This window comes from Python bivittatus, unplaced genomic scaffold (assembly GCF_059951505.1).
Source record: "Python bivittatus isolate LINGU-HERP-01145 unplaced genomic scaffold, Pbiv_v1 ctg000590_np1212, whole genome shotgun sequence".
Lineage (NCBI taxonomy): Eukaryota > Metazoa > Chordata > Lepidosauria > Squamata > Pythonidae > Python > Python bivittatus.
The window spans coordinates 23,273,867-23,297,820 of record NW_028277086.1 but is presented as its reverse complement, the minus strand read 5'-3'; the positions used below and the strand labels follow the sequence as shown (position 1 = coordinate 23,297,820).

Here is a 23,954-nt window from a genome sequence, read left to right as displayed (position 1 = left end):
TATAGACTGCCAAGCTGTGGAATGTCCTTAGGAAAATGGGGGTCATGAGAAACCTATACACAGGACAGAAGAGCGTAGTTCAGATGGAACATAGCAAAACAGACTGATTCCAGGATGGCAAAGGGTGAGACGAGGCTCTATACTGTCTCCTTATTTATTCAATCTATCTGCTAAATATATACTGAGGGAGGCTAGATTGGAAGACAATGATTGTGGTTTTAAAACTGGAGGAAGAAATAACCCGTCCTATGCTGATGGCACTACTCTGATAATAGTGCAAAAGAAAATGCAAAATTGGCAAGCTCTAGTAATAAAATGCAAAGGGCACAGTGAAAAGATGGGACCAAGATAAAATATGAAGAAGACCAAACTGATGGCAACAGGAAACCAGTCTTAGAACTGATAACGAAGACACTGAAGTGGTGGATAGTTTGGGCCTTTCAGGATCAACTATCAAAAGTAAAAGGAACCAGCAATCAAGAAATACATTGCAGGCAAGCACTTGATACCGTAGCAATGAAAGTCTTCGAAAAGATAGTCAGATGCTGTGACATGTCTATACCTACAAAGAACAGAATCATACAGATAATGCAGGATAGAAAGTGTATTGATGCTTTTGAACTTTAGTGTTGGAGATGACTCTTGAGAATGCCATGGTAGCCAAGAAAACAAACAAATGGGTCCTAGAACAAATCAATCCAGACTTCTCTCTTGTCAGCCATTTGAGGTAGGCCAGGTCCAGAAACAGAAGGGAATCCAGGAATGCTACTTTATTGATATAGGGCATAATAATACAATCCTGAAATCCTCTCCAAGGTTCTCTCCATCTCATCTTATACAGTACTAAACAAAATCAAGGAAGGGTTATGTTTAGTTTATTTCTCCCACTTCCTTCAACCTCTGGACTGTGTACTATCTTCTGCAAGTTCCTCCTTAACAGCCCTTTCATACCTTGCCCAAGATCAGCTCTAAATTCCTTTATAACACTCAAGGCACAAATGATCAGGCTCAAATTATCCTATTTTGGATGCATTATGCAAAGACCCAGCTCCCTTGAGAAGTCCATAAAGCTGAGAAAAGAGGAAGGGGGAACGGGGAAGGGAAGAGGATGACCAGTTCCAGAAGAATAACTAAATTAATTATCTAGCTGGGCCAATGAAAAACAAAATCAGATCAGAACCAAACAATGGGAAGAACAGAATTTAACAGCCTCCATCTTAATTGCACAGCAGCTCCGGAGATGATGAATTGTTGTAAATTTTTTCACACCCTGCTTCAAAGTTTGACTCAGTGGCCTCTTCTAGTTAGCAACATTCCTAGGATTGATTCCATGCTGTGTGAAAGAAATGGTTCCAAGCATTTCTTTTCTCTTCATTTACTGGTCATTAATTTCCAGCCTTAGGGAAATATGCACAGTGATCAGCAAGATTCTGATTTTATTTGTATCCTTCCATAATATGAAACATATTTACTCATTTAATGACATCCTAAACTGGTTTGTCTTTGACAGCAGTCACAGGAGTGACAGAGTAGTTCAGAAGTTATTTGGAAGAGAAGAAAAGATGCCAGGTGTTAAAATAAGCAAACGGAAAATGCAGACTATATGAATATCACCAACCGATTCCACCTACTTCAGCACAGACCTACAGCAAACTAACTGAACTGCTCTAAATAAACCAGTGCAACCTGTTTGTTCTTCAAAAACTTTCTTTGTATTAGTTTGCCTGATAAAAGTGCATTTTAAAAATCATAAGTATATCAGAAAAATAAGTCATTGGATGCATGCAAGTATCACAGTGAAACACTACATGGTATTCCTTGCATGTATTTCCTGCTTGTGGCTCCTTTTTCCCTAAGTTGGAATTGATCTCCAAAGTCTGTTTCATGTAAAATCACACTGGTTATTTTTGATTTAGTACATGCAGGTAGGATCTGTAATAAAAGGTTGCCGTGTAATATCACTCTTTAAAGGTGCTAGACCATCTGTCACTTTTCTGTAGGATATTGTTAGGTGTTCAGGAGAGCCAGTGCCTTTCTCCAGACTTCAGAGGGGGATTTTTGTTTTTCAACTAACACTAATACTCAATATTCCTTAGTTTCTAGTGACCCACTGAGCATGTTCAGCCTGCAGTGAGCTGAAACTTTGGGGGAAAATGCTTTACTTTTAATATATTTCTATTCACTAACATTTTGCACAAGATTACTTTTGTCTGTTTTTTCTGTAGGTGCCTTAAAAACAGTGGTATCCACATGGAGAAGGGGAGAGTATCACACACGGCAGTTTGATGGAAGCATCAGTGGTGCACTGTCTTCATGACTTCACATCTTTTTCCAAAAAGCGATTAATGGCAGACATACATGTTTACAAACAAAACCCTGGGCTGTAGCTACCCATCATCTTTATTTTCCAAGAATGTGGGGGCCTAAAGGCATTCCTGTACAACAGTGTTTCTAAACCTTGGCAACTTAAGACGTGGGAACTTCAACTCCCAGCATTCCCCAGTCCTGGTTCCTGATTTAAGGGACTTTTTGGAGATGAGTTTCCCATGCCACCCACCAATCTCCTAAACTTGTAGAAGAGTGAGCACCTACTTCAATATTCTACCATACATGAGAATGGGACATGATGGGAAATTTTAATGGCAGTTCCCCCAGTTTCCGCACTGGTGGGCCCTACTGGATTGTTGGGTTCCAGGATCCTCACAGGCTGGTCAATAGCTGGTCAATACCCCTCTTTTTAAAGGGCTGTTTAGGCCAAATCTTGTGTGAAAATAGAGAATCATGAGAAAATAGAGCAGGGACTATGGAGAGGGCCACCAATAGCCAGCATCTGTATAAAGGACTTGGCAGGTACACCTGTCCCTTTGTCACAGCTTTTTCTACTATGGTGAGATGTAGTGTATCTTTTTTTCAGGATAATTATTTCTAAAAGTCTAACTATACATGGGGGGGGGTCTACCATTCCAGGGAAAGAATGTTCTGGAAAATGCCAGATGTTCCATTTTGTTTCTAGACCACAACATGCTGCCCATTCCAGGTGTGACCCAGTAATTTTCTGGAAGTAAATTTTCCAGAACAGGAAGTAGTTTGTAATGTTTTAGATGTAAAATGGCAGATACAACATATCTCTATAAAACATTATAGAGATCAAGCACGGAGTAGAAAATAGGAACAGAGGTCAGTTTTCCTTCTTTTCTCACCATGTCAGAATTTGGTCACCTACTGAAATTAAATGAGAAAGATTCAGAACCATTAAAAGGAAGTATATCTTTTTACATACCAGCTATGGAATTCATTGCAATCCGTGAAAATAATTATTTAATTTTGGATGGTTTTAAAAAGGTTAAAGAGATTCATGGATAATTGGACTATTAGTGGTTATTTGTCTTGATGGCTGCATTTGTTACCTCTGGAATTATAGCAGGCAACATACAGGTAGTCCTTGCTTGCCAACTGCCTTATACAGCGACCATTCGCAGTTACAATGGTGATGAAAAAGTAACTTTGCGACCAATCCTCGCATTTACAACCTTTGCAGGTGTGCAAAGCAAAGGAAAGCAGTAGTAAAAACATAAGCACAGTTGTGGTTTCACTTAGAGACCAAGTTGCCAATCCCAGTTGTGGTCACTAAATGAGGACTACCTTATATTTTAAATACCAGTTGTAGGAAATAACAGGGGAAAAGGGCTACCACCCTCCTATTCATGCTTTTGAGCTTCCCAAATACACCTCATTGTCCAAAGACTGCTGGACTAGATTGAAAGGGCTCTGATTGCCTTATTAGTATGTGGGTTTTTGATGCAAATTGGTGCCTTCTTTATTGTAAGCTGCACATGACAAACTACTTCAGTACTATTGCTAAGGGGGAAAAACATGGGCACATCCAGGTGATCAGGATTTGAGGGAGATCTTATTTATTTATTTAGGAATATCGCTCTTTGTGGACACTGTGTGAAGATAGCATTCAGTCATAGAGCATTTCAGTTGGGACATGGTTCTCTTCAATAGACTGCAGGGAAAGAGAATATACAGGCAGTCCTTGTTTAACTACCACAATTGGGATTGGCAGCTCTTTTTTTAAACAAAGCGGTCGCTAAGTGAAACTGCTACTGTGCTTATTTCAGCTTTCCTTTGCTTTACAATCTGCGGTCGTAAATGCAAGGATTGGTCACAAAGTTACTTTTTTATCACTGTCATAACTGTGAATGGTCACTGTATGAGGCAGTGGCTAAACGAGGACTTCCTGAATGTCGTCTTATTGCTTTTGGAGAGACTCACACAACAGAACCTCCCAGTCCATTTTGCCTTACGATTTTTCAGTTGTTTTGAAGGATGATCGATTCAGAGGTGCTGTCTAATGTCCTAGGAATGGCATCAACCCAATCCCAAAAGGGATGGTGAAAAAACAAACATGGGAGGAATGATCAGAACTGAAAGGGAGGAAATTTCAAGTGCTCGCTCTCTCGCTCCTGCTCTCTCTAGCAATGCAAACACTTTAGTCGTTCTTGGTCTTTTTCTTGTTTCATTGTTTGGATATCCGGAGCTCGCTCCAAGACACACAAGAACTAATATTTCAAAAGGAAAATGGATTGGGCTGTTACTGCAGATTTCTTTTAAAAGTATGCTGTCACACATTTGAAAGTTTAGCCAAAAAGAAAAGGATATTGCTGCTTCTTTTCTAATCATATCCCTCGCCTTCGTTTTTCTAACACATTTTTTCCCGGCACTCGTTCATTTTGATTTGTAGCTGTTGCTCCGAATACTTTAAAAAAAAAAAACCCACAAAGCATTTTGTTATTCTGGAACATTTCACTAAAATGGTATCATCGTGTTTTAAAAATGTTGCAGGGTTAAATAAACTTGACCCAAGGCATGAAAGCATTCATTTTTTATTCCTCTTTTGTTCAATCATATCTCAACAAATGCATAGGTGTGTATGTGTGTTCAAAGATGTATATCCCATTCCTCACTAAAAGCCAAATGCAAGGGATTTTAAAAATAATTAGGCCATTTGGCCTTGCCTCTTGCATACCTGAATAAAACTGAGGTTGAAACAGCAAGAGGAACAATTTTAATTGCCTTGAAGAAATGAGATTGCATTTGATTGCTGGATGAAATTTTTAAAACATTGTGATTGTATCTGGGAAGTGGAATCTGAACCCCAGCTCCAGAAGTACATGTGCTCCAATTATATTTAATTACAGCCCTGAGAAATGACTGTTCCCCACTCTTTTACTTTGCTTTTGTCATTTAAAGAATGTGTTAACTCCTTGTTAGTGGGAATTAATACTTTAAGTTGTGTTTGGCTTCATGGAAATGACTCAAATTGTAATATGAATTTATGACTGCAGGATTAATACATAAAGGTGTTGGAGTTTATGCCCACAGAGAACCTAAGCAACATTTCTAGCTGACCTAGAATTGATATGCATGCATGCAGCATCATACAAAATCAATCTAAGACTGCATTTGCTTCTCAGCTATGGGCAACTTTTTGGCCCACAGAATCCCATTTGACTATGATTACTGAAAACTGAAAACATCATTTCTCCATATTTTGAGGCACAAATATAGTATAAAGCAGCCTTCCTGAGACTTCAAATCCCAGAATTCTTAGCAATGGTCATGCTGGCTAGGAAATTCTGGGAGCTGACATCCATATATCTGCAGGGCATCCAGTTGAAGAAGGCTTGATGGAATAAGCAAAACTACCAGACCAAACCAAACAACTCCACACAATCCACAACTCCCCTCCAAAAGCAAGAAAAATGGAAAACCGAAACCTGCCTACATATTTCAGGTTACCCCATTCACTTTGCATCACGGCTTCTCTCAGCACAGCCCTCAAATACATACAAAAAATATTAAACGCAGGCCTTAGTCAATACAAGGCTGCTTACCTCTGTTCTACGTTTTTAGGGAAAGCAATGGAGGTCACGCTAAAGCAGCTTCCCCCAAAATGATGGTCTCTAGAATGCTCAACTTTACCCCCCAGGCAGCTGGATGGGAATTCTGGGAATTATAGTTCAGTAGAGCAGGACAGCTTCAGGATGCAGCGGGTTGTTTTAAACATTGGGGCAATGTCTCAGTGTACCTCAACGGTTCTGACAAGTAACCAGGGAAGAAACCTCCAAGTGATTACACAAATGCAGCAGCTGTGTTGCAAGGACCCCCCCCCCCAAAAAAATCCACCACACACCATCAATCCAACCCCCAAAAAACTATTAGCTGCTGGCAGAAAGCCAACAATCCATTAATGACAGCCTGGTATCTCTTCAGGAATGCAAAATGTTTAACTGAATAAACATTAAAGCAGGAAGCATTCGACTTCTGTCACCAGGCAAAAACGTCAGTGTGATCCTTCCTCGAAAGAGCTCTGAAGCGGGCATGCAAATTTTGTGAAGCTGATAAAAGAGTTATTTGGTACCAGGAGAAGCCGGTGAGATGTGTTCTTGCTCTGTCTTACAGGGCATGATGTATGAGGTATGATACTTTTATTGGATCAAGTCACTGGTGATACATAAAAGAGAGCAGAAAGAAGGGTATCGGCAGAGAATTCACAAGAGATAATACTTCAGAATTAAATCACAAAATTCCTGTACACTTTCAGGAGGAGCAAAGGGAGCAAAGTAAAAACCTACATGGAGGTTTTCTATGTGGAAAACAATATAAAAACACATTAAGATTAAACTCAGGGCTATGTCAAGAATCTTTTGATTGACTGCATAACATGATCTTTTAATTATAGTCCATTAACCAAATGATTGTATCTGAATAAATGTTTTTGAAAACATAAAGGGTGACTTAAATCTTCCAATTAAAATGTACCACTAATTATGCAGAGCATTTTCTGTCAGGGTATCCTAACAATTAATATTCAGAAAGTTGGTAAAAATGTGATTATTTAAGCAGGCATTTGGGGATTCAGGAAGTGATAATTAGATACTTAGGATGTATATGACACTATTATGTATTACGATGTTGTGAAAAATAGAATGGAATTTAGGACCATAGCATGTCATGTTATTTATTGTATTACGTATCAAGTTCTGTTTTACTTCTTAGCCACTGAGGGACACTTGAATTAGCATAAAAGTACCTGCAATAAATAAACTAAATAATAAATTTAGAACCTATCTATTAATCAATGGACATGTAAATTAATTGATTAAAGGAACAATTAAAGGCTAAAGCTATAATATTTCCTTGGAAGAAAGTACCCCATAGGTTTTGCTCAAATTTTGCACTTCCTATAGATTATACCCATGTACGATTAATCCTGAAAATATTAAGAGGAAAATATTATCACAGTAAAGATGTGCAAATAATTTATCCAAATTCTTTATCCACCACCATCCCCCAAATGTTAATTGAGTAGCACAGGCTATTAGAGGCCTCTAACTGGATTCACACTTTATATTAAACTACTATTTGCTGAACAAGCCAGAACTGGATGGGTTCACACATTTCCTAAATCATAAGGCATAGTTTATAAATTGTAATAGGTGGATTAAGACAACGTACTAATCCCAATACACAAAAACCTCAATCATGGCTTAACATAATCTGTGAACAAAGACCAAGGTGTTATCAACTAGAAAGAACTCCAAGTACAGTCATTTGGAATATTTATTCCATACTTGGAATACTTCACTTGTCAGCATCTGGTAATAATGGATTAAATCACTCTCTCAGACTTTAAGGCTTACAGACAGGATCCTATATAATATTGGCATTAATGGATCACTCAGTCAAACCTAAGGGAATCCTAGCTACAAAAGAAAAGAAAAGAAACATTTTCATTAGCACATGCAAATATTGAGTTCAATAGAAATCAAACCGGAATTTTTCGGCAAAATTCATTAATTTGTTTGCATTTGTATAGCTTAATTCTCTTTCAATTTCTTTAGAGTTCAGCAACTCTCAGGCAATTAATTCATTTAAGTACTTTTTAAAAAATTCATCTGTTCTGATATTCTATTTCATTTTTCAAATTTGGGGAGCATATTGAAGAAGATAAAAATAATTTTCCGAAAATACATTGAATTATTAATCACCAAGGCCTGACAAAGTGACCTCTTCTTCCCAAACTGAACTACACTGTTTTAAAATCTCACACAGCTAAAATGACAGGGACTTTTCTTTCATCACTGAGCATAGGATTAAAAATTAATTTCCCATTTAATGGCACTCTAACTGGGAGTGACATTTCTAAGTCATCTGTCTTTATGTCAGAGTTAGAAGAAAGGAATGGAAAGAGGGGTTTCTGTACTGCCTGAGTCTTTTACATTTCGCGTTGCATGGCTCACACCCTTTCAAGTCTATTTTTGCCAGTGTAAGGACTAGAAACTTGTTTTAAAAAATCAAATCAAAAAGTCAACACTCCGGTTTAAAATGTTATAAGAAGTTTCCACCCAACCCTGCATCAAAAGAGATTTCCTGTTGTGCAAATAATATTGATTGTATTTATGTGAGGATAAAAGTTTCTCAAATATTCCTTATGTAGCCTTCCTTCCACTGGACTCCATGGCATTCTGTCACACACATAGAGACATGCCCAAGATCATACAGTGCGGAGCCACCTCTCTCTTCCCTCAGGTTACACACATATTTCTGAAACCATTGCTTTCCATTGCCTTAAAAGGGAGAATCTCTTTGATTTAGAGAAAAGAGAGTGAGTGGACAATTATGTTATGCATGCTGCGTCAAGCTAGGCCAGATAATAGCCCTTCTGGTATGTTTGAAAAACTCCTAGTTCAATACACTGCCCCACCTCTTCGGCCAATCTCAGGAAATAACACTCCATTATCCACTTCTTTAAAACCAAATCTCACGTACGGCCACCCCAGTTGTCAAGAATTTTGGAAACGATTGCAATTCTGAATTTGGCTCAGCCACCCCAAATGTTTTTGATTTGCAGGTACAGTTATGGTAGATGGGTAGAGTTACTTTTCTCCTGGAATATTTCAGGATCTTCCTGCAAATTTTCATCAGAAAAGGCATGATTCTCATCCTCATACTTATGGAGGAAGAAATATTCTTTATTTCTGAAAATAATTCAGCAGCACATATTACTGAGACATTGCAATGCATAATAATCATTGGGTAAACCAAGCCTTCTGTTTCTTGGAGTCCGGCCACTCAGAATGAATGCATTGATATGACTGGCAAATAAAGTGGTTGTCTACATCATTTCCCCACAGAGCCTGGCCAAGCTATTTGGCTGCCTGAGAAGAAACAACCATGGCAGTCTACCTCCCTCCAGCCCATCCAACCGACTCCCACCACCCGGAATAACATACATAATGTTCAAAGCTGAGCAAATAATTCTGGCACGATGAGACAAAAGATTCCAAAATGTTTTCCCCTAAAAGTAAACATACACCAGCAGTTATTATAATAATAGTAAATTAAATAACTATGACACCACTCTACCTAATGGTAGGGCCAGCCTCATCTCCCTGCTTTATACATACCAAATCCTAGGCTCTTGAGTGGCTTTTATTTTAATAGAGTTGCATAGGAGAATTTCATCTGGGTTTCTTCTATCTGAAGCACAACTGGGTTTGCCAAAAACTTTCCAGCGCAGCTCAGGTATTCCTCATAACATACAAAAAAGGAATCGTCCTTAGAGTCAGTGCAAGAATGATGCTGTCATCTTAGAGAAGCCCATCCATAGGATCTGGGTAGAGCTAATAATCTATAATCTCTATCTCATGCTGGCTGGGGAATTCTGGGAGTTGAAGTCCACCCATCTTAAAGTTGCTGAGGTTGAGGAACCCTGCCATACAGTATATCCCATTTCATTTGATCTTGGAAGGCATCTTAAATCCATTTTAAAAAACTATGCTATTATTGGTAAGCTGGGATTCATAACTTCTCACCTACCTCTATTGTAATAACCAAATTATTTGGTTTCAGCATCCCAGGTGCCAAGTAGAACATTATGAATACCACATGCATTTGTTATATCTTATGCAAGTCAGTGCATACTGAGTCATAGGCTCATATCTGAGTGTCCAGAATCAACAGCTGAATGTTTTCTAGGTGTGCCCTCAATATTACATTTGGTTTCAGGAGGGGTTTCAATGACACATGAGCCTTAAATTTTAGAAATAATTTGAATTTCCAAATCAAGAGCAGCCATCCAGTTTAGAGATGGGAGGACAAATAAAATTGCTTCTGAATCTTTCTATAACCCCATCCTGTTTTATCATACAATAGTCTAACTGCAGTGTGTCACTGCCTAAACAAAGGCCAATCTTTATCTTGAGTGAAATATTTAAATAGTACCACCTCTTCTCCCATTTCCGAGTCTTCCAGAACTTCAGAGCTTGGTAACTTTTGCGTGGTTATCTAGTTCTGCATCAGGTAATCAGGTGTGTGCATGTGCATTCCAGATGAATTGCAGAAAATTGGATCAAACACGGGATAAGAACCTTGCCTCATTTTTGGCCTTTAAGGCAATTTCTCTTTTGGCTGTACCAATACATTGAAATGGGGATAGTCGGCATACATTGAACCTAAAAGGCAAAACAAACTTTTCAGTAATTGTGGAATGAGATTTCTTCCCATATCTTTGTTACTACCAAAACTAGGAGTCACCAAGGGTTTGGGTTTTTTAAAGAAAAAAACCTATATCCAGAAAAAAAATAAGCAAAATCAGACTTTCTCCAAAATCACGCTTCCATAATATATATAATTAAAATACTGACTTTCCTGCTTAGCACAAAATTTACTCTATTGAACTGGATGCTTGCAGCCACACATTCTATCTTGATGCAGCTTCTTGAATAGCTCAAGACCATAAGCTGAATTCCTAGTTACACCCATTGCCTAATACTGGATTCAAAATAAATATGTACTGATTATTTTCACATTACAGTTTGATTGTGTTCAACAACACAAACAACTCCACATCTCCACTCCCCGCAATAGATTCCTTGTGTGCCATGAGCCCACGACACAAGATGGTTGAGTTTATAGCATAGTAGCAAAGGAAGCTTCACTTCTCTCTCCACTTTCTGCCCTTGGTTTCTTTCCAGTAGTGCCACAGAGTTGGCACTATAGTGGACAGACTTGGGGAGACAATTCTGTTGCTCCCCCCGCCCCACAAAGGTGGCTGTAGTAGGATGCGATGAATACCAAGGCAGCAACAGAAGTGCCTTCTTTTCACACAGCCTCTCTAGGACATCTGTCTAAGTAGTGAGGAGTCATAGGAGCATCTGCAGGGAGGGTAAAAAAAAATTCAAGATGGCATCCACAAACATGTGATCAAAGCACATAAAAATGGTATGGGAACACCCCAAGGATAACTTAACTTAACTTAACTTCCTGGGGAGTAGTTTACACAATACAAGCAAAATTAGTTTAACCTCAAATAAGCTAAATTAATTCTTTAGGTTAGTTAAATGGGTCATTTCTATAGAATTTGCCCCTATGACCCAGTTAAATGTGTTGTACAGAATCTTTGTATCATAGGACAGGAAGAAACTATCCACCTGGAATCAGTTTGTTATAGGAATTGAGCAAAATAATAACTCTGTCAGAGGTAAAGTTGGGGCAGAATATGAGCAGGTCAAGTACTGGAAAATGGTTCGGATTTCTAAAATTATAGATCTGAATCATCTCCATGGGTGACAAAATAGAACTTTCAAAAGCAATTTAACCAAGTGGACAAAACAGAGAAGAATCTCCCAATCAATACCTGCATATATTGGGCTTAAGGGTCTCAAGAGTTCTCCAGCAAGTGTTGAAGGAGAGATTGTGGAAGGAATTAACAGAGAAAGAGGGTGTTAGGCATCAACATGGTAAAGAAGTGCCTAAATGGCAAATCCAGCAGAAGGATAGACAAGGATGAGTTGGTATAGAAATTGGCCAGATCTAAAAGTGTTGGTCTGGGAGGAGGAAAAATAAATGACTTTGGATTCTGGAAAGTCTAGACTGGAAATCCTTGGTCAAAAGAGATGATCAGAACTCCTTAAGATCAGTAAATTAAGGGCAACAGCAACGTTTCCTTGGAAATGAAATATTTTACAGCAATTCTCTCAAAAATATCCAAATACTTTGTATTATGCTTAGCAATACACTTCATATGGAAACATGGGTAAGCAATCTGTAGCCTTCAAGCCCTTCCCACAGCCCTCAGAACTTTCTAAAACTGGTTTTCAACGCTCAGTCAAGTCTCGCTCCCTCTTCTGGTAATGAGGAAATAGGAGAGGACATTGCTGCATAGCAGTTTCATTTTTCAGTGCTTGAGTATATTCCAAAATTTGGATGAACAATTTAAAAGGGAAAGTGTACTGGTCTGCAAAACAGACAAAGCGGTGGCAATCTCATTTCAGAATCCTTACATTCAATATAAACTATTTAATTTTTTTCTATAAAACGTTCTATACAAATAGAGAAGTCAGTTTTGTTAGTGCAAAACATGGAAGCAATTTCTCATTTTTGCATTTAGCCTTAACATAAGATCCGAGAAGAATTAATTTTTACATTGGCATCTCTGTTTCCTCCAGCTAGGTAAATTGATAAGTTTCATTTCTTTAAAAGAAAAAGAAAACAAAAAAGACACGAGGCAACAAAACTAAAGCCTTGGAGGCATGTTTCACTTTCTTGATGAAAATGTTTATTTCTTCCACAGGAATCAGTTGGCCGTAAAACTATTTAATTTTGACTGGATAGTAACACATCTTTGCTGTTGGTTACTAAGACCCAGCACCCAAGCCTATGATTGTTTCGTATTAGCATATGGCAGCCATCCCCAACCTGGGTGCACTCCAGATAAATGGATTTCAGCTTCCAGAATGTGCTGCCGACATGGGCCTCCTACATCTGGAAAGTGCTCAGGCTGGGGAATGCTGGTATATGGGATCAAGTTATTTAGTGCTGAGCATCGACAGTTCTCTCTAGCTATCATCATTTTGACATGGATTGATTCATGCTGTGCTACATAAGCTGCTTTATATTATTGTATCAGGAGATTGATTCATCTAGTCTTCCACTGTTTGCTTTAATTGGAGAAAGATCTTCCACATAATTTTACCAGGTGCTGCTGCAGAGACACTATGAAAAAGATCTGGGACGATATTGGAATATTATACAATGGTGTATCTCTGTGGAATGGCCTTTTTATCTATGAGCATACAGAACACAGAATATTTAATGCATTCATATACTAGGAACTTCATCCTTAAGAATCATCTACCAGAGAAATAATTAAAAAGGACAGGTTAATCCTATGACCTATTCCTACATAGATGCACAAAAACTTTGTTAAACCTGCTATTAATTTATCAGAGCTTAAGTTTCAAGCACATTTCTAACATGCCAAGAGAGCCAACATAGAAGTGCTTGATGCAATCAGCCCCTAGTATTTCTCATCCTGGATTCCTACATTTGCACCATACAGCTAATACTATATTTAACTCATTATCCCAAACAGCTAATAGTGAAAAATATGCTTCATGAAGGCATTAAAATGCCTTCAGAAAGAAGTGGGGACGCACAATGCCTCAGTAGAGAAATGACAGCAAGGATTTCATGGGCTGGCACAAATAAATGGAATGCATTTATTCTATATTCTAATCCAAGAATATAAATACACATTGCTCACTACCATTCTTTTCAAAGGGGTGTACTGGCAAAGCATCTATTCTTGCTGCAAGAAAAGAACGATGCTCCAATTCTTATATTTCCATGAAATACATCTTGCCACTTTTAATTTCTTTTACATACTGGCTATATTAAAGATGCCTAAATGCCACTGATGTAAATACAATTTACTTATACTATTTTCACAGGAGATAGACATGTTCAGCTATCTTCAGGTTGTATCCCATCAATAAATATACAAGCTTTGCTGTGAATCAGCACTAACCCATCTCCAGGGATTCTCCATTTGGTTCAATAAACACACTTCTTCAAATGTCTTCTCCAAGGATATGTAATCTGTAGCCCACAAACTTCCCCTTTTGTACAACTCCCCAAACTCTCCTAGATTGTGCCACTAAAATTTGCTAGTTGCCAAATTAACATAGCTATATTACAGAAACTTCCCCCACAAATTATGAAACGGCCCAACATTTCTGTCCCCACCCTGCCAGGGATGTCACAAGGTGAAGGGGGAAGAGGGAATGGCCTTGAGGGACAGAAGAAAGAGTCTCTACCAAGGCAATGGTCAGTTAGAAGGGGCCTGAGCCCTGGCCAAGAATGTAATGTGAGTAAGTGTCTCAGACAAGCTCTTCCCTGCCTCCATCGCAGGGAGATAAAGGGAGAGAGGGGAAAACACATTCAAACTTGCAAGATTCTGTTACTATAGCTTTATAATAAAAGTAGCACGGCACTGGTTTCCTAGTCTGGTCCACCTTGAAGGGCTGACACAAGCTCGCCTTTCCATCATCAAGAAACTGAAAAACACTGATGGGTGGGTGGGATACTGCCTCATTTCAAAATTGCCCACCCCGTTCTGGCACAACCTTTACGTATAAGAGTTGCATGTTCCACTACAAGACTATACGATCAAGGCATCTGAGTTTTAGATACGAGCACTTGTTCATTTTCACAAAATGTTACTGCCCTGGACAACGACCCATGAAAACAGTACAATCAATACTGTTTACAACTTTTCTTTCCCATAATAATTATGTACAAACCTAGGTCTAGCACATCTTTCTCTATATTTTTCTGAATACTAGTATCTTCCAAATAGATGAAAGCTATCTAAACTCATAAATATTAACCACCACTCTTAATGAAAGTAAATCCATAGGTATTTAAAAGGTTGCATAAAATGCAGAAGGCTGTGTTTTTGGGTGTTGGTTGTTTCAAACTTGCTGACAGCATTTTTAGAAATTATAGCCAACATTCTGGTAAAATAAAGATATGTGACTATTTAACTATGACAGAAAAACAACAAATTTTTATGCAAAAAGTTTAATAATACAGTCATAATTTTAATACCATCCAGTAAAAGTGTCCTGTAAAAATGTTCTGGGTATTAATTCATCTCGGAAAACATTACACTGCGATCCCATCCATTCTGACTCAGAGATAAGCTCTAACTGTATTTAATGGCACTTATTCCTGGGTAAGTATGCAGAGGATTCTTGTGCTGTAAATATTTGAAATAAAACCCAGCAAGATGTCCTGCTCAAAGCATCACTGAAGTGAATGGGAAATCAACCAGAGCCTGATTGGGGAATCTTCCCAGAAGATCAAGCCCTCGCAACATAGTGAGGTAGACAGTAGAAACAAAGAATTCTTCATTAGCACATAATTTTAAATCTTGCAAGAACATTTTAAAGAGAAAAAAATGATGACATTACAGACGTACAAATGAAACATTTGATTAATGCTTAAATCTGTACAGCTCAAATATATTTAAAAAAAAATATTAGACACTTGAGTGCATATAATGCTCTGGGCATTAAGGGAAAAAGGGAAATGTACATTGCTCACCTCCATTTTTGTACTTTGCAGTCTCTTTTAAATAAATATTTACAGCTTCAATATGAACAACACTGTATCCAAACCAAAGTGTGCACTTGCGTTTAAATTATCGCTCCTGGTCAAGGCTTTCCTTTATTAGCATTTTATATTATTTATCTATTTATTTATACACTCATACTTCTTTCCTTCACCCTCCCACCCTTTTGAAGTTCTATGAAATCCTGAATCCACAAGAGAAGGAAATGCCTAACGAGTCTCTTTCCAAGTGCATTTTCCTTCTCTGTAAAGCCTTATTTGTGGAGCAAGGAAAGTCAGCATTTAATGATTGTCTCTCTCAGCATCACATCTGCATTAACTACAGAACACCACTGTACCTTGCCAAAGCACCTGTCTACTTGCCCTTCCTGGAATTTATGGAGACATCTTGAAATCAAGGAACTCTTTCATGCCCATCTAAACCTACCTAGTGTGTCCCTCCTGTAGCTCTTTTCACAGCTTCTAATTTATAGATTTAAAGATCAGCCACCTAACTAATAATTATGGACTGGGGTTTATTATTATTTTTTTTTAGGAGGAAGAAGGGGGTACTTAACCTATTTCAAGATGGAAATATTTGTAAGGGAAACAATAACAAAAAATTCTGGATTCAAAGACCGTCGAACTAATTTTTTCTGCACTTGCTTTTTGTAAACCTTCTCTGAAAAGAGAGCCTGGAAGAGATCACCAGGATCACATTCTAAGAACAGGATCCTGCATTGGAAGTGAAGCACTCTGCCTGATCTATGCCTTCACTCCCTTCAAGTCAGAAATTAGAAGCCACCTAGTGTTGCTTCAACGCAGTTTGTCCGCATAGGCGAATGACACTGGGGCAGGATGAAAAGTAAAAGTCAGTTTTAAAACCTGAATATAAACCCCAAGTTCTGTCAACGAGAGGAGTGCACTAGGCTAGCGCCACTTACGAAAGGAACCGACGACTTGTGCCTTTGCCTGCTTCTCGCAATTCAATTTCTGACCCCAAAACGTTGCCTATCTTAGGGGACGCGGGGAACCTCCCTGATTCTCCTTTTTTATTTTCTTCCAAGGACTACAAGGGCACATACAAGAAGGAAAGGGAAAGGGAATGATCCCAGAAAAGCTTGCGTTTCCGAATTCAAAACCAATGCTTAATTTCTGAAAAATGGGTCACTACTCGTTTGGGTAGCTCCAGCCGGGGAGAGACGTCTGCTGCGCCGTGATCAACCGACCAGCCTTCAGTCTCCCCATAGCAACCTTTGCCACGTGTTTTCTGAGCAAAAACTCCCATCCTACGGATGGCTTTGCCAGGATGCCAAAACATCCAGGCTGTTCCGAAAATGGCGTTGGGCGCGCTCTCTCCCCGCTCTTTAGGCGGAGGAACCTGAACCCCTGAAGCAGAGGATGCGCAGACGCAGTCCGGATCGCCCATTCTGCCCTCGCCTCGTGTACGGGGAGGGCCGCACGCGCAGCGCTGGCAGAAGTGAGCTGCGCCGAGGCGGGCGCTCGCAAAGCTGTCTTGCGAAGGCTCGCCGTAGCTTGCGCTGCGGCCGTCCCCTCACGGGGCGCGCTTCCTTCTGCTCTCCCTCGCGTGTCTCTCGCGTGGGCTCGCTCTCTGCCGTGTGAGTTCCCTGATGCTTCTCTCGTCCGGGGGAGACGGGGAGGCGCGCCGCTACCTGCACCCGCAGGACTCGACCACCATGTCCTCGTACTGTTTATACACGACGTTGTTGCCCGCGTCCGTGTACAGGATGCTGATGGGCGTCAGCTTGGCCGGCACGCAGCAGCTGGGCGGCGTGGTGCCCGGGTCCATGGAGTTCATGAGCGTCTGGATGATGGCGTGGTTGGTGGGCTCCAGGTGCGAGCGCAGGGGGAAGTCGCACACGCCCTCGCAGTGGTAGGCCTCGTACTCGAGCGGGGCGATGATCCAGTCGTCCCAGCCCAGCTCCTTGAAGTTCACGTGCAGCGCCTTCTTGCTGCACCGCAGCCGCGCCTTCTTCCCGTGCCGCTTCCCGTGCCGGCTGCTGTACGCGGCGCGCTTCATGCGGCGGGCCTGGAAGCGCAGCTGGACGGCGCCCGGCGCTTCCCAGGGCAGCGCGGGCGCGTTCTGCGGCAGCGGCAGCGGCCGGGCTCCCAGCTCGTGGCGTAACTCCGCGAAGAGGTTCTTCCGCCTCGACTTGGTGAAGACCACCAGCAGCGCCTTCTCCTGCTGCGCCCGGGCGCCTCGCCCCAGGCCTAGGGGGCGCAGGTCCAGCAGCTGCGGGCGGGGGTGCGCTCGGGTGCCCCCGACGGCTCGCAGCTCCAGGCACAGCTGTGGTCGCTTCTTCCGGGGCCCGCGGTGGGGCTGTAAAGCTTGCCCCACATCAAATACCTCCCAGCCGCCACCGGGCCGGGCCGGCGCCGCCTCCTGCAAGTCCAGGGTCCTGGAGTCCAGTCGGCGGCCCGAAAGGCAGGGCGAGACCTGCAGACGGGCCAAGCCTGTCTGAGCCTTGGAGAAGGGATCGCCGGGGGCTTTCCGAAAGAGACGGAGCTCAGCCCCCACCAGCTCCTCTTTGTCTGAGAGAGTCGATACATCAAACAAATATTTTTGTCTCCTTAAAGCGCTGGGCGAAAGATCGTCTGCAAGATAAAAAGACATAATTGCAGTCAGTTTCACCTCTTAAGGGAGAACTTAAACGGCGGGGGGGGGGGCAGCCTTGCCCAGGTGCGCTGGACATTTTCTGGAGCCCTTGCGCAAGAGGGAATAGGGAGGGGTCTCCAGAAATTGGGTGCTCTTCCCCAGCATATTACTGAAACCTGGAGCCTATCAAAAGCAGTGGGACTTCCTAGAGTAGCAGGCAACCCACAGATTTCCAAATGGAGGGGTTTGCATCCAACAGCTGGTGACTTTTTAATCCAGGGTACAAAGTTTATTGATGCTGCACTCATTTGGCTCCCTTAAAAGTTAAGTTTATCGACATTGTTTTTACTTGCAAGCCGGTTAGAAGGTTAGGGACCCTCAACCTGCTTTATAGTTGCTGTTCAAATTGGATTACTGTACTGTATTTTCTCGCAACTTCCAGGCAGATAAGGAAGTTAAGGAATGTGTCCATTTGTTAATTGTAGTGTGTTTCCAAGGTGACACATCCCTCTCCCAAATCTTTCCATAAACTGAAATGATGGAGAGTTAATAGATACACATATTGACAGCATCTTTTTGACATTGTATGTCCACTTTTCATTGCTTAAAAATCTGATTTCCTATTTGTGGGCTATGGGAAGGTATTGTAATCACCCTGGAATTAATTTTGTTTATTGCTTTGAAACAGTTATGTACAAAATGCAGGCTACAAAAAGCAAATCAGATCACCCCCACTTTTCTACTTTCCAATAAAAAGCTTTATAAACTGGCAAATACAGAATTTCCCCCTGCCTCTAGGTCTCCCCCAAGAGCTAGTAAAAACTGTATGTGTTTTGGTAGTAAAATATCACCAACAAATACTGCAACCAACAGTCTCATACTGAGATGCAAGTTGGGGGGGGGGGGAACAGCTGCAATAGTCCTGGTCCTTTATGGATTGCAAAGTCACCAGAAATATTCCTAGTCAATATATTTTGTAGGCTAAGTGGTCTGGATGAAGCAACTTGGAAAAATGTATCAAAAATATGCTTATGATGGGAACCAAAAGTTCTTCAGATATGCCAACAAGAGAAAGACTGTTTTCACACATTGTGCTAATCTGTCATTTGGTTTGCTTGGTTCTGACTCTGCATATGGGAACCCAGACAATGTTAGCTTCCTCAGCAAACTCTGGCTTTAATGCCATGTACAAATTCGACCAAAGTGCCAGTAACAAATATGTTGGTCAGTTAACAGGACTTTTTGTTTAAAAACATGGTGGGAATAACAATCCTCCCCTTAAGGACAGCAAAGTGTTCTGCAGCTCATTTAATTGGCTTATGGATTTTATCCATCACTGCAATCTGATGCTTTGTTTTGAATTCCACAATCAGCACCTTTGCAATAAGCCTTGAAGCCTCTCCTAAGACAGTGTGTGCTTTACATGCTTGATATTATGTCTTTTACTAAGAAGCAGGCTCCACCGAATTCAGTGGCTTGCTTGTAAGTATTGCAGACTAGATTTTTGATCCCCTACTGATCGGTCAGTACATAATTAAAGGGGCCAATGGCAGCTTTCGTGGCACTGAGGACTGTTGTATTGTATTGAACAAAAGGCCACGTTACCACCATTGAGGCAAAGCAGACCAGCTAAGGGAAAAATATTACTTTTAAGTTGTTGGAGTGATTAAATTTGTTAGGCAATCCTTCTAGTCCTTGACAGTGGTTGGTGGGGTGTTTTAAATGTCTGCATATGGTTCTTCAACAGACAAGTTGACAAATGCTCAGGTTATGCCTGCATAGGTGACAATGCAGCATTTGTGATTCTATGAGTGTCTTGTCAAGTTAAATGGGGCTTATTTCCAGTTGGTGCAGAAAGCATTGCAGTCTTTTTTGTAGTCCTATGTGAATTCTACTGAATTCTAGCAGGAATTATCTCATAGAAACCTGAGGGCCTTTTCCATATCTTTTACTACAATAAAGGTAGATATGGACTGCCAGTTCTTTCCTAACACATTTTGATTGCAACTCCATGCTTGTCACCCTGCGAGTGTACCTTGGAATAAATACACTCAGATGTGCAATATTCTTACATTGATGTCTTGCCATTCCTCCAAGGAAGTCTCTCCATGTTATTCTCACAGCAACCCTGAAACTGGGGCCAAAAGACAATATAATGTTCATATTGTGAACTTAGTGGCTATTCAGAGACTTGTCCCTTACTTGTCCTAGATTGATTTTTTTTTTAAAAAAATCCTGGATTCCTTTATATATACAGTGACCACACATCCTTCATTTTAAAGGACAGTCCTTTATTTCAGAAAGCTGTCCTTTAGATTTATTTTTTAAAAACTCACATTTGCCCTTTATTTTGGTCATTTAACTTTTACCATACAAAGAGTACCACTTAATGCACAGTCTTTCACATTCATGTGAAAAATATGGAAATTGAATTGTCTTTTAAAAATAAATTTACATATACTGTTTGATTTTAGATATTTTTATTAGAATATGCATTTTTGTAAAGTTTTTCTTGGTTTTGCTCTTGAATTTTCCTTTGTAAAGCAAAGTTATAAACAATTACAATTTTTTATCCTTATGAGCCTCTTTCAAAGGTGCACCTTTTTCAGGTTTGTCCTTTATTTTTTCCAAGAAGATATGGTTACTGTACTTATATAGTACTTTCCAAATGTGCTAGGAATACAGTTCCCAGAATCCCCAGGAATTATCGCTAACGTCTGACAAGCATTACTTTAGAGGAAGTTGTTCTAATCACTATACTGTGTAGAGTTACAGAAAAAGTCTTAGTAAGGAACTGAAGCATATTTAGTTCTGCTATTCAAAATCAGCTTTGCATCATCCCCAAAGTTAATAGCCTGGTACTTCTCAGAACCTACTGCATTATTTTCTTGAAATATATCTATCAACAAGAGGATCTGTTGTGATACATGAATGCAGCAGCTTTATTTATTTTGTCCAGGCAAAAATAATAACTGCTTCAAATCTAATCCCAAATCTTTACATTATTTTAGCATTTTCTAGATTTCAGCACTAACTTGCTTTGTACGCAGTGCGGGCTGTGACTGTAGTTAATTTATTTGTTCCTAGCTCATTCAGATGAAACTTAGAGATCTGCCCAAATTACTAGACTCAAACTCTAGAAGTAATCCCATCCTGTCCTTGCAAACATTTGTGCAAAGTAGCATCTGCTTTCAGTCTGATTTCAAGCTGAAAGCTCATAGTAAAATCCTAAACGTATCTACTCAGAAGTAAAGTCTATTGAGTTTAAGAGGCTTTCTTCTAGGTAAGCAGAAAGAGCTAGCCCTCTAATATGACTCAGATAATTTCTCCACTAACACAGTGTCTTCTCGAGTCGTCCAACCATCACTGTGATAAAACAGCAATAATGAGAGCAGGCTGTATTCACTAGTGGGGAAATGGCCTTAAGGAAAGGAACCGTACCAGGTCTTAAGACATTTGCTTGGATTGGTGCTGAAATGAGTAGGATTGCTCAGTCCAAATTGCTGGATATCTATTCACTGTGTAAATATGCTGCTAAATTCTCTTTGCAATCAATAATTGCATTTAGACTGTATTAAGAATGTAAAGACAAAAATTGAACGCAGTTTAGAATGCAGTGATGCTTTTAAATCTTGTCAAAAAGCACCACTGATCTCAGTGAAGCTGATTCCTGAGTGAACACATATCCAAGACTCTTCCTGGGTTCTGCTTGCTCTTTTCTCACTATTGTGGTAACAGAGGAATTAGTGTCTGAAATATTGATGTCTTTTCAGGTCTGAGCACCAGATTTCTAATATAAAATTATGATCCAAACTGACTACTTAGGTTTAATGCTGGGCAGAGAAACTCTCTTGCATTTCTTTATATCCTCAGTGATGAAAGACAATTAGCTTTTGAAATTCTTTCCAACAACAAGAGTATTTTCAAAAAATGCTCATAGATGGCCAAGAGAATTGTGTTCCTTTACACAGTCTTCTCTGTAGCTGTCTGCAGTTTCCCTGGCTTCTCACACTTCAATTCATTCCATGCATAAGCTCTCCCAAAGGCCTTTTTCTGACTGAGAAACATGGAAGTTTCAGAATTACATAGAGATGCATACAAGTGACACCAGTAATAGCACCCCTTGTCACCTCTAACATTACGTTCAAATATACTACCAAGGGAGAATTTTATTTTGGGTACTTAGTTGTGTCATATTTACAGAAGTAAGTTTTAGTCTGTGCAAACTAGAGGAAGACAAATAGAATCCTGCAGAGTCTCTTATCTAATCCTCTTTTAAGTATCCCATACTCTGTAAAGAACTCAAGATAATGTAATCACCAGACTTTAGCTTAACCAAATTAAGGTGTTAGGTTAGTGTTTTCCCAATCTTTGCAACTTTCAGATGTGTGGACCAACTCTCAGAATTCCCCAGCCAGCATAGCCATTACTGAGAATTCTGGGAGTAGAAGTCCACACATCTGGAAGTTACCAAAGTTGAGTAACTCTGCTAGGTTGAGAGAGAGTGATTGGCCCAAAGCCATCCAATAAGAACCCATTTATTCCTGTTCTAAACTTCAACTTGCTAACTCATGCCTTCTCCAAACTGAGACTTTCCAGATGTGTTGGATTGCAACTCCCATTATCCCTGACACTTAATATAGATTGGTATAGACTTTTTTTTTCTCTTTTGCTGCTGTTGAATCAAAGCCTATGCTTGGAAATGAGGTTATGAAATTGAAAGATAAAAGTTCTTGTTCTCATAAGCCTGCTTGGTGTGGGGGAGGAACCCCAAGACTCTTGGGTGTGTGCTTTCTGCTCAGTTGCTAAAATACACGGCAGCCTTCCAGAAAGAAATGGGTAGCGACCTTATATGTTAACCAGCTTGAAGCAGATGACTTCTAATCTTGGGAGGGTAGGTTGGGTGTTGAAGAGGAGATTAGATGGCAGATATTGGCCAGAGCTCCACCAAATGAAAGAGTACAAGCTACATACAAAGAGCTGAAAGTAGTTTTGCACATGCTAAGAATTATTAACACACTGCATTGATAGAAACATCTTCCTCATCTTTCTAACAGAAATATAAGATTAGGACAACATTCTTCCATTTAGCACCTTGTAGATGAATTGTTACTATAAACCCCATCATTCCAAATTAGCATGGCTGGAAGACAAACTCAGACACCCGTTAGTACTTCAGGACTTATTGAGTCAGACCATCTGTCCTCCTGGTCTAGTACTGTATTGTCATTGCAGATCAAGTGAAGCAGAAAAACCCCAGAGGTTTTTGAAGATGCCAGAGCAGAATTTAAGGCTTCTGTCTAAACAAAACTCCTTCCCTGAACAAAAGCATGTTCTTCTGAAATCAGAGGTCCTTACAAGTAATTATAATTAAACTTTCCCTTGTCCATTGTCTCCCAAACACCTTTCTCATGAGCCAGATTTCAGTATGAGTAACAAGTTTGAAATGGGTGGTGATCCAGGCTACAATCTTACATCTGTTCAACTGGGAGTAAGCCCCACTGAAAGCAAAACAATTTACTTTTGAGTTGATATGTAGTCTTCATTCTTTAACCACACTTATATAGGATTACTCCACCTAATTTTAGTCATAAAATGTTTCCCTTAAGAATGAGCTGATGTAAAATTTAGACAAAGAAGTAACTATATAGCTGTAACCATACTTTTATTTTCCTCCTGTTTCATTCTGTTTGTCAAAAGTAAGCAATGCCTGGCCCACTGTTTTTCAAGCTTGGCAACTTTAAGATGTGTGGACTTCAATTCCCAAAAATCCCTAGCCAGCATGGGAGTTGAAATCCACACATCTTAAAGTTGCCAGGTTTGAAAAACACTGGTCTGTGCAGTGAGATTATTCTATGCACAAAGATGGAAA

General features: G+C 40.0%; 1 protein-coding gene across 1 annotated transcript in view; it reads right to left on the bottom strand.

Annotated features, from left to right (window-relative positions):
- Positions 1-14,934: 14,934 nt before the first annotated feature.
- GDF6 (growth differentiation factor 6) overlaps positions 14,935-23,954 on the bottom strand; it is a 28,328-nt gene continuing 19,308 nt past the window's right edge. Inside the window, exon 2 of the mRNA XM_007428883.3 lies at positions 14,935-18,081. Within this exon, the coding sequence (XP_007428945.2) occupies positions 17,135-18,081 (947 nt within the window). The 3' untranslated portion in view covers positions 14,935-17,134. The remainder of the gene's footprint in view (positions 18,082-23,954) is intronic.